At 42.6% G+C, this 12,052-nt stretch overlaps 1 protein-coding gene across 2 annotated transcripts in view; it reads right to left on the reverse strand.

Annotated features, from left to right (window-relative positions):
• Positions 1-5,258: 5,258 nt before the first annotated feature.
• The window catches only part of NKAIN3 (sodium/potassium transporting ATPase interacting 3), a 622,933-nt gene continuing 616,139 nt past the window's right edge, over positions 5,259-12,052 (reverse strand). For both annotated transcript variants that reach the window (XM_082721220.1, XM_082721219.1), the window contains one exon: positions 5,259-5,595. In XM_082721220.1, coding sequence (XP_082577346.1) covers positions 5,582-5,595 — 14 coding nt within the window. In that variant the 3' untranslated portion in view covers positions 5,259-5,581. The remainder of the gene's footprint in view (positions 5,596-12,052) is intronic.

The following is a 12,052-nucleotide window of genomic DNA, read 5'->3' on the forward strand; positions in this document are numbered from 1 at the left end:
TATCTTGTTTAAGCCACTGTTCATTCTTTCTTTTCTTTTCACCTGTAGATCCTTCCTTCTTTCATTCCTTCCGTCCTCTTTCCCTCCCTCCCTCTCATTCACTACCTCTCTCTCCTTTTCCTCCCTTCCTCCCTCCCTCTCTTTCTTTCTTTCTTCTGCTCACTTGTAGGTAAATATAATCTTAACTATTATAAACTGACCAGGTCATCTGCCAAAGCAAGTTCTATGAGAATAACTAGGTAGATCATTGGTTTCATCAAACTGTTTTCTGTGTGGGGTGTGTGTGTGTGTGTGTGTGTGTGTGTGTGTGTTTGTGTGTGTGTGTGTATGTGTATGTGTATGTGTGTGTGTGTGTTTTAAAAAACCTAACTCTGGAGAGGAAACAAAAAGCATACCCTCAATGGAAATAGTTCACTGTTTTTAGTCACTCAAAGAAACAAGAACAACAACTCTGTGTGAAGGACTGATACGTCCCAATCCAAATTAGGTAGAGTTTCAGTTTTGGATTCTTCCTTCTTTCCTTTCTCCCTCCCTTTCTTTCTCTTTTCCCCTCTCCTCCTTCCATTTTCTTTTCCCCACCCCATTTTGTTTTCTTCTTTTTACTTAATTTAACTCTCAAATTCAAACCAAAGCCTATTTTTAGATTCTTTGAATATTTCATATTTTTAAAATGTTTAGCATTTAACATGATTCTTGCCTTTTATATATCTGCAGGTCCAAGGCAGATGATTCATTTTTCATCTGACACCATTTTTTTCCCTAGAAATATTGATATTTTATTTATTTTTTAAAAAGATTTTATTTATTTATCAGAGAGAGAGAGGGAGGGAGAGCGAACACAGGCAGACAGAGTGGCAGGCAGAGACAGAGGGAGAAGCAGGCTCTCTGCCGAGCAAGGAGCCCGATGTGGGACTTGATCCCAGGACGCTGGGATCATGACCTGAGCCGAAGGCAGCTGCTTAACCAACTGAGCCACCCAGGCGTCCCATCCTAGAAATATTGATATTTAAGAAAGTTTATACTTGGCGTGCCTGGGTGGCTCAGTGGATTAAGCCTCTGCCTTAGGCTCAGGTCATGGTCTTGGGGTCCTGGGATCGAGCCAGGCATTGGGCTCTCTGCTCAGCGGGGAGCCTGCTTCCACTCCCCCTGCCCTCCACCCCCGCCTGCCTCTCTTCCTACTTATGATCTCTCTGTGTCAAATAAATTTAAACAAACAAACAAACAAACAAACAAAAACAGAAAGAAAGTTTATCCATTTTCTACAAATGTTTTTTCCCCTTTAGCCCTCAATAAAGAAATTAAGCTTCTTTAGGATGAAAAGAGGGAAACTATCTACAAATTTTAAATTTTTTGAGAATTTTGTTTTTTGGAGAATTCTTTATTAGTAAATACATCTTCCCACAATTAAAATATCTCAGCCCCTTTCTTCATTGCATACTATGCAGTTGTATGAGCAATGATTTCTTTTTTCAGTTCTGCTTTTGGATATAACATCCTTGGGTTGTGGGCCCATTTTTCACGAATATTTGAATGGGGCTCACAGACACTTTCACAAACCTATCCAGAAAAGGTTACAGATTACTCTTAAATGGGAAGGACGCAACAAATACAGACATTCAAGGTTTTAAGTTTACAAAGATCAATTATTTGTATTTTTTCCTACTTAATTCAGTTATTCCTTGAAAGCAGTTACTACCTTGAGCTAAAATGTCAAGTTAGAAGGTTTGGATTCTCATGAACTGTAGAAGTTTTCCTAGTTACATACTCAAGTCACTTAGAAATGATAAGCCAGAATATTCACTCCATAGTGAGCCCACATTTTGGGATAGCATACATTTTTAAATTAGGTCTGAAATGAAGATGTTTATTTTTGGCAAGATTCCTTCCTAATTTGCAAGGACTGAAAAGAGCAATTTTGGTTTTTATTTGCTTTTCGATTTAGCAGCATCATGGTGGTTTTCCTTAGCTTTGCAACAGATATTTTAGCTGGTTCTAGTGAACACAAATTCCTCCCAATCATGAGTGCCTCATTCATCAAACGAGACAAATGGCAGCCTTGCTATATTTTATTAGATCTCGGCCTCTTAAAGCTGGCTACCTTCCTTAGTTAGGTCTATAGGAAAGAGCGGTGCTTATTTTTCTGAAGGAAAAAAAGAAAGAAGTCAATATTTTGCTGGGGCAACATGTCAAGTTATCTTCAAAACAAGTAAGTCAAAAGCCTTTCAGTTTTTGGATGGTGTGAACATGTTTTGCTCAGGGACACATATCCTTATGTTATATGGCATGAGAAACTCTTAAGATAGGTGGGGGTGGGGAGGTGGTGGTGTTAGAGCTTTTCCAAAGAGATGTTTGAGATTTCTCTGATGTAGACTGTTCTACACCCAAAGATGTGTTCTGTCTCCTGAGAATTCTGGAACAGCCTTCCACGCCTTGTGACTACCCTGCTCAACTCTGGCAGTCATGAAGTATGAGTGGAAGAGGAAGGAAATAGAAGGTAGACTCCCAATTGCCTGTGGCTCCACACAATGCCAGCAGAAGACACTTAAGAAAGGATAAGCCGTTGTTGACACAAGATAGAAGATGGGGCAGGATTCACCAAGGTTTTATAAGACATGATACCAAAGTGATGCAAAGATGAAAAAAAAATACATTGGTTTTAACTTTCCCCTTCTGCATTCCAGTTAGCACAGGGGGCTCATGGGGCAGTGGACATTGTAGCCTCAGCTTTACCAGGACCACCTCTGAGGAGGACTCTTGAACCCAGAGCTGCACCATCTCTCAGGATACTGAGATTCAGGCAAATGACTGCAGGCTCAGAGAACATCCATTTTCCCTTACTCTGCTCACACACACACTGCATATGGAGAAGCCAAGATCTGGCACAAATAGAGACATAGTGAACATGTCTATTGAAAGCCCCACAGAATGCTCAGTGCTGGATGGATTCCCTAAAACAAAAGGCAAGAATTGCAAGAACTGGAGGCATTCCCTCCCAAGGAGCAGCGACCGTGACAGCCCTGCAATGGAAAGACCCAGATCAAGGATGACCGCTGAGCATTAATGCAAAGCTCAGCACTTCTTTTCATTCCTTTGTCGTCGGGAAGCAGAACCTCGAAGGAGCAGCCAGGAGAGGAGAGGTAGGGAGAAGCAAAAGAGGGAGGAGAGGGGATCGATCTAACTTGTCTCTGATGAGAGGTGAATTCTCTGGAACTTTAGGACTGTCATTACAAATTGCTGGGATACCATATTAAGTAGTCACCGATATTGAAAATCCATAGGAAAAAAATCACTAGTGTAAGGATTTCCTCCTCCAATCTGTCACCTGCAGTGACACAGGGTGTAGGACTCTCCAGGGCACCTTACCAGTACGCACACACTTACACGAAGTTAGAACAGCAACAAAAGTTAGTATGGTGCTAATTTGTGAAATGTTAATTATGTTTTATTTGTGCATGTGTGTGTGGGGGACAATGAAATGACAGTTTAAAATACTGACATATTACTTTTATTCTCCTGTCTTACTTTCTACATTCTTGATATCCTATTAGCTTTACCCATATAAATCATATGGGTTAATCTCAAAATATAGAAGTTATTTTTAATTAGGAAATGCAATTTTTAGTCTTCGGTGTTTCCAGTTGTTCAAATTTGGCAATATTTTCAAGCTACTTCTCAGAAAATGTCGAAGAGTTTGGTGTTTTCATGGGCCTTTCATTGCACGTGGTTGTATGGCAAGAACTCAGGCCCCACTTGTTTTGATATTACAATACTAACTGTCTCTTTCAAATATGAGGTGTCAGAGTTTCCAGGACACTTTTTACATTTCATCTGATTCTCACTTCATCCTCGGGAGGTAGCAATTATAGTTCAATCTTACAGATGAGGAAAATTCCAAGGCCAAGACGTCCAGCACTGTCCAAGGCCAGAGTGGGGGGCCTGGACCCAAACTTACTGTTTGCCTTCCAGTTCCCCTTCCTTTGGCCATAGCTCTTGCCCCTCTGTATACAGGCAGGACTCTGGACCAGGCCACCAAATCCCCTAGGCTTCAGATCCCTCAACCCTGCAATAGCGGCTTGGATTTGATCATTTCTGAGGTCCCTTCAGATGAATTCCTCTTCATTTTGGAGTTGGGTTTATTCAGTAGAATGAAAAATGATGGGATTCAGAGTGATTCTCCTGACTGAAGGGGCATAATCCAAACGCTAGTGACTAAAAGGAGCCTTTAGAATGCCACAGTGGTAGTCGTGAACTGGGAGGAACCAGGGTAGACTTTTGTATTAGTTCTGATTCTTAACAGAGTCTCATAAAATATATAGACTCCCAAAAGAAAACAAGAACCTCTATACACATACAAAAATTTTCATGTGATTTTAGATGTTTTATAGATTGCCTTCTTAGAGATGTATGGGCTAAGTTAACAACTTTTGGATGGAAGGAGTGCACACGTACACAATTTTATGATCTATGGGTGACCTTATGTTGGTTGCTGTACAAAGTGAGCAAAATTTATTTTGATATGGGAAATAATAATTGAAAGTACAAAAGGAAAAACTGTGATGTGCTTTCAAAGCAGTTCGTTTTTTCTATGGAAAATTATGATTCCTGTATTAGTTTCTTGGTTATTGGGATGGGGTCAGAGAAAGAAAAATTGATGTTGAACAAATGTAAGTATCTTTTTAAGAAGCCTTTATAGAGATTCCACACCATTTTAAAGCTCCTTTTGGTTATCTTAACAGCAACATTCCTGATTGCAGATTTATGGTTGTGATTTCTGTCTCCCAAGCCTAGAAGCTGTATGTTTTGGCTGGACACCAGTGTCAGAACTGGGATAAAGAATAGAAAATACAAACGCCAGAGATACCCATGTACCCTCCAAAAGTAGAAAGATGTCTGCTAATCATGTTACTCTTCTATACACCCATGATGTAATTTCCAGAACACAGGAAGAACAAGATAACGTGCACGAATCTGAAAATTTAGACGGTATGATGTTATTCTGCATTCTGGAAAGTTGAGAACGAAGGAGGACTTCATGTTTTGTCGTGTGGTGTCAAGAAAATGCCCCATGGTCAGTCTGAAACCCAGATCCCCTGTTTGCACCCATTCACCAGCTGTCACAGCTCTAAGTTCATGGTGAATAGCCCCCCGTAATATTTGTTAATGCAGAGTCCATCGGGTATAGGGTAACTGCAGTCCTCAGCAACATTGACTGGACACCTCAATACAAGAACCAGTATTTCTTTTAGAATAGACTGTAGAAGGCTTTCATGAAATTTTTTTTTTCATTTTGCATGCCTCACATTAAATATTGTTAAAAAAATGAAAAAACAATTTTTAAATAATTTACAAGTATTCATGTAAGAAGAAAATGACTTAAAAAATACCCACCCGATCACCTACACCTCTAGCGCACAATGCTAATAACACATAGGCTGTGACCAAAGAACTCGGTGACTCGCGGGGAAGGAGGGAGGCGCAGTTCATCCTCTGGGAGGAGGTGAGACGTGTCAATGCGAAGAGGTGCTCTCAGTGGTGCCTGAATTCCTCAAAGTTCAGCAGCCGTGTTTCAGAGTCAGTGTCATTACTTATTTCGACCTAAAACAGAAAATATGGATCGCTTTAAGGAACTTCAAAATTGAAAGCTGAATTTCCTTTCTAGTCATCCAGGCTTCTCAAAAGGCAAAGTAGCTTCTGGGTGTTGCCCATGCGGTCTGTGTATATAATTGTAGCAATAAGAAAGCCAAAAAACCCCAGTCTTCAGATTAGGTGTGCAATCAGCTATAAAAATTGTAATGTAGGATTGCCTTCCTGGGAGAGAGGGGACGGAGGACCGATGCAAAAGTATGGCCTTTGGTTGCCTTGGGGTAAAGATGACAGAGTAGTAGCATGTCTCCAAACTGCTAGGTACATCCTTAGCCTACAGCATCCTCTTGGTTGACAGCTCAAGAATCATCTTTATCTGGCTTTCATACGCTGATCTATGTCCCTACATACATCCCATCCTGTGATGGTTAATTTTATGTATCAGCTTGGGTAAGCCAGGGCACCCAGATACTTGGTCAAACACCAACCTAAGGTGGCTGTGAAGGTATTTTTTTTTAAAGATGAAATTCACATTTAAATCAGCAGACTTTAAATAAAGCAGATTATCCTCCTTGTCGTGGGTAGGTCTTATTCAGTCCCTTAAAAGGACAGAAAAACAAAGACTGAGGTGACCTCAGGAAGAAGGAATTCTGCCTCTGGACTGCCTTTGGACTCAAGACTGTAACATCAACCATTCCCTGGGTGTCCAGTCTGCCCCTACACTTGTTGGATTTGCCTGGCCCCATTATCCCATGAGCCAAATTCTTAAAATCTCTAAAATCTCTCTCTACACACACACACACACACACACACACACACACGCACACACTATTGGTTCTGTTTCTCTGGAATACACACTCCCATCTAGTTAGTCTTGTCTATCGATTCTGACTAGGAAGCGAGCCTTTGGAAGTGGTGGTTCGGGCTTACACATCTTCCCACAATATCAACCCCAGTGGCACATCGCTGGCACTTAGTATTTGTTGAATACTTTTGCTCTCTCTGTTTCTCTCGTGAAAAAAGTCTTAGGGGCTCCAAATCCTATTCATCCATAGGGTTCGGTTGATGTTTCTTGTCCCCAGCAGACTTGTACTCCCTTGTCAGCCATACTGCTTTCTCCCCCTGCTGGTCGCAACTCCTACCTTGTCTGCTGTACCCCCTGTGGAGCTAATGGTGTTCAATTTCACATTTAATTTGGCTCTGATTGTTTCACTCAGTTATGTAAGTTTCCTCTCTGGGACAACATTATAAGTATCCTGCCAGTAGAGGCTGTGTTTCGCATTTATTTTATAGCCCCATCTAGCAAGTCTCTTCTGTTAACTCAGTTCAATGACTCTTCCTATAGCCCAGAGTAGACCTTTTGGGTCATCATTTGAAATAGCTGAAAAAAACCCTCCAACTTTCCAGTTTTACTTTTTGGTAACCACTCTCCTCCATGTAAGTTTTGTTCCCTCCTGCAGGCCTCAAGAGTTAGAGTCCTTGGGGCACCTGGGTGCCTCAATGGGTTAAAGCCTTTGCCTTCGGCTCAGGTCGTGATCCCAGGGTCCTGGGATTGACCCCACATCAGGCTCTCTGCTCAATGGGGAGCCTGCTTCCCCCTCTCTCTCTGCCTGCCTCTCTGCCTACTTGTGATCTCTGTCCAATAAACAAAATCTTTAAAAAAAAAAAAAAAGAGTTGGAGTTCTTGAGTTCTGTCCCCTTCTCCCTATCACATTGTCTCTGCTCCTCTATTTCCTATGTTCTGAAAGACTTATAGCTCACATGTCTACCATTTTCCCTCATTGTAATTTATTTTATTTTATTTATTTATGTGACAGAGAGAGAGAGTCAAAGAGCACAAGGAGGGGGATGACAGAGGGAGAGGGAAAGGGAGAAACAGACTCCCTACTGAGCAAGGAGTCTGATTTGGGTCTTGATCCCAGGACCCTGAGATCATGACCTGAGCCAAAGGCAGATGCTTAACTGACTAAGCCACCTAGGTGCCCCTACCCCATTGTAATTTAACAGGGATTGAAACAGAAAGATAAAGAGATGAGATTATAATGGCAGAATTTTTATTGTTTTATACAGTGTCTTAGTTAGGAAGGAGATTCAAGGTCTTAAAGCTCATCCATCCATCTTACAAGTGAATCTCTTCTAGAATGAGGATAAGAACATAAGGGGAGATTCTTTCATTAGTGGTAGTACTAATGGGAGTCTGGGGGAACTTCTAGGTTTACCCATCACGTTGATCTTTTGTGGTGAGATTGAACTTGTTCTATTCTTCTTTTTTCTACACGTTCAGTCCAAGATCAAGCTTGACCTTGTGGCAAGATACTTCATATGTGGTGTTGTGTCTTCTCATTGTGTCACATCTGGAGACATATAATATCTAGTCGTCACTCTTTTAATGGGGCTATGATTGATTAATGAATCTGGGTAGAAGAGTTTGAGTTTTGGGAACCATAAGATCATATCTCTATTTTTTTTTCTTCAGAAGTTCATAGGTATGTTAGTAGTTACCTGAGGGTACCTACCCTTAAGTCAGAATAAAACTGAATAATAACATATTGATGTTATTTCAAAGTGTGTCTTCTGAGAGGCCTGTCATTGTCTTTTTTCTTTTGCTTTTCTAAGTATCTCTATATTACTTCTGGTGTGTGTGTGTGTGTGTGTGTGTGTAAGATATCTATGTACTCTATTTTCTTTCCTATGTCTTGTTTCTTCCCAGAACCTGTCATAATGTGGAATTATAAGTATTTCTTGCTGTGAATATAAAATCAAACAAAATATGTTTCCAACATAAAATCTGGTTTATGTTCATTGCATTTAATTTTAAAGTCAGAGGATATTTTCTTTTGGAAACAGGCAAAATGAAGTTATTTTTCTTAGGTCGATTAATGGGGGAGGGGGAGAGTGCTCCATGTCTCCTTATCACTGGGTAAATCTATTTTCTTGCTGTTAATATCTATGACAAGTTCTGAGAAGGTTCCCGAGAGTTCTCGGAAAGACGGGAATTGACAGTTTCCCTGGAGGGCGCCACGCAGATGCGAGTTTTCTCATTTTGGAAAAGGCTTCACATGCTTTACAAGGCAATGTGAGAACCAGGTTCCACAAGGGTCTGGGGGCAGTGAGTCAGGCCACATGTCAAATGAGAAGTTCTCAGTGACCCCAGTGAAGCATGGGGCAGATGACTGACCATCGGTCACGGTCATGGCAGACCCTATTTGCGTGTTGCTGGCTGCGCTGTTGGTGGCATCAGTCCTTGCTGGCGAGAACAGTGGTGCGCGAACGGACTAGCCTAGTGACGAGTCTGAGCCATATAGACATGGCCGTTTCACCACTACATTGTCGGATGGCCACCCATTAGAATATGTTCTTACGTAGCTTCTAAAATGAATTAGTCATTTCCTAGGATGGATCACAGAGTTATTAAGATCAGTGACAGAGGGAAAGTGCTCAGAAGAGAGGAGGAGCACGAAGCCCAAAGCACAGCCCTTGGAGTTAAGTAAGGCAGGCGCGCAGGGAAGCCTGGAGCTTCTCTGGGACAACCAAGAAGGGGCTGGGTGTGTTACAGGTTGTTGCGCTCTCCATTCCTGAGGCTGTGGGGGGGAAAGTTAATGCCTGTTGTCAGTGCCCCCCGTTTCCAGAGACTGATGGAAGTCCTTAGGCAGCAGAACTCCGCTACACTCAGCAATGGAAGGCAGCTATCCTCCAACGCCGACACTACACTCAGCAATGGGAAGGGCGGGCAGCCCTCGGTTCGAGCAGATTACAGACACCTTGCGCTGTGTGCCACAGGGGACAGAAAGAATAGATAGAGAAATGTGGAAGTGTGAAAGACAATTAAGGGCAAATGAAAACAGGATAAGGACAGAGAGTTATCATTTTATTAATCTTTAGGGGCTTGATGGAGAAAGAGGGGTGACGGAGAGAATGCAGGTCGTAGACTCCAGGTTCCTCCATGGTTACTGGCTTATTTATTTATTTATTTAGCGAGATCTTGCTTGCAGTGGGGGTGGGGAGTGGGGGTTTGGGGAGGGTGGGAGAGGAGCAGAGGGAGAGAGAGAGAGAGAATCTTAGGTAGGCTCTGTGGGGCTCCACTCGGAGCTAGATCTCATGACCCTGAGATCATGACCTGAGATGAAATCAGGGCTGGAGGCTTAGCCCCCTGAGCCACCCAGCTTTCCCTGACCGTTGCTGGTTTTTAAATGAATGTTTGAAAGCACATTGTTCTGACCTCCCCATTTCCTATGCACCTGCACACGTGCACCTCTGTTTGGTTCTCTTCCACGGTTCTTAATCGAGGTGCTGTGAGTGCAAAGTGGTCTGGCACCAACTTACAGGGACACTGATATGAAGGAGTTTTTCTCAGGGAAGAGCAAGTGGGTGTGACCGTCTCCACTCTGTCCAGCAGCCAGTCATTAGAGGCCAATTTCCTCTGGCCTTGGACCATTAGAGGCAGAGAGAGACCAGGCAGTGAAGGAAGGTGCAAGTGAGCGCTGATGGTAGAACCCGCCTAAAATGGGAATTAGCCTCATCTGTCCTCGTATTGCGTTGCAAGAGCCGACACTCAATCAGCAGCAGCCACCTAGCAGGTGACAATTTTTGTGAAGAAAAATGAGTCTCCAGCCAAGGCAATGAGACAAGTGTAGATGCGAGAGAAAAGTCAAGTTCTCATTTGGAAACCTTAGAAACAGATTGGCTGAACGTGGGGGGATAAGCTTTTCTATAAAGTCTCTCTCAACGGCAGTCGTGGGGCATCTTCTTCATAGAAATGTCTAACGTCATCCAATCTCTCTATCTCTATTGTAGAACACAGTTTTTGAGGGCACCTGGGTGCCTCAATGGGTTAAGCCTCTGCCTTCAGCTCAGGTCATGATCTCAGGGACTGCCCAGCGGGGAGCCTGCTTTCTCCCTCTCTCTGCCTGCCTCTTTGCCTACTTGTGATCCCTCTCTCTGTCAAATAAATAAATATATTAAAAAAAAAGAAAAAAAGAACCAGCTCTGGAATTCCACTGCTGCTTTTTTTTTTTTGATGAAGTACCTTGGTCTAATTATTTCTATCTGAAGAATTACTGCCACATAGAGTGTGATTTTCCCACTACCCAGTTGCTAACCATCTTGATTTTGACACACTTTAATTTAGCTGCTCACTAGGACGTTCACTGAAATTCCATGTCTCTTTCATAGCTGCATGGGTTTTTTTTTTTTTTTTTTTTTTTTTTTTTGCCAAAGTGATTTTTCTTTCTGAAAAGTAAATCTGCTTTTGTTAGCCCTCTCCCCTTGGTATTACTACAGCCTCCATAATCAGCGGCTTGGTAGGTGTCCTGTTCAAAGCCACCACTGACTACGTGTTTCACGGCTCCAATGACAAGAGCCATGCTTGCTGTTTCCCCTCATGAAAGGTGGTGTCGGCGTGTGGTGGCAGGGATGGAGGAGGCCCTGGCAGAGACCCAGGATCTTATTTGAGAGTTACAACGCCCTCACAGATGGCTGTGCCAGGAGATGGACTCCAACACAGGTTGTCCCTGACTGGTGGTTCGCATATCCCAAAGCCAGACCCAGACAACATCCACTGAAATCATTTCTATAGCATCTTTGCACTTTCAATATATATATATATATTTTTAGATTCTATTTATGTATTTGACAGAGAGCACACGTCGGGGGTGCAGAGGGAGAGGGAGAAGCAAGCTCGCCACTAACGGGGACAGTGATGTAGGGCTGGAACCCAGGATCCTGGGATCATGACCTGAGCAGAAAGCAGACACTTGATGGAGCCAGCCAGATGCCCCTTTATTTTGTGTGTGTGTGTGTGTGTGTGTGTGTGTGTGTGTGTGTGTGTGGTATTTCACCAGTGTAAGGCTGATGGGCCCTGCCCTATCCCCTCATAGTGTGTGTTTGGGGATGGTGTGGGGGACACCCAAGGCCTTCCTCTTATTCTACACCTCTTATGTCTCTTCCCCATGCCAGACTAGAGTCAAACTCACAGGATCTTCTTTCCCCACTGATTCTGCCAAGCCTGGTCCCTTGGCTACGGTTTTGCTGGGGAGAGGTAGGGATAGTGGGAATCTTGTTTACCTATACACATTTTTTTTTTTTTAAATTCAAGTACAATTAACATCTAATGTTACATTGGTTTCAGGTTTACACTATAGTGATTCAACAATTCCATACATTTCTCAGTGCTTATCACAAGTGTTCGTCTTCCCTTTGTCGATTTCACCCATCCCTCCCCCCACCTCCCCTCTGATAACCATCAGTTTGTTCTCTGTATTTGAGTCTTTTTTTTTTTTCTTTTTGGTCTTTTTTTTCTTTGTTCATTTGCTTTTTCTTAAATTCCACATATGAATCAGAGCATATGGTATTTGTCTTTCTCTGTCTCACTTATTTCACTTAGCATTACACCCTCTAGGTCCATCCATGTGGTTGCAAATGGGAAAATCTTACTCTTTTTTATGGCTGGCATCTCCACAGCTTTAGGTAT

The sequence above is a fragment of the Mustela nivalis genome (genome assembly GCF_964662115.1).
Source record: "Mustela nivalis genome assembly, chromosome: 2".
Lineage (NCBI taxonomy): Eukaryota > Metazoa > Chordata > Mammalia > Carnivora > Mustelidae > Mustela > Mustela nivalis.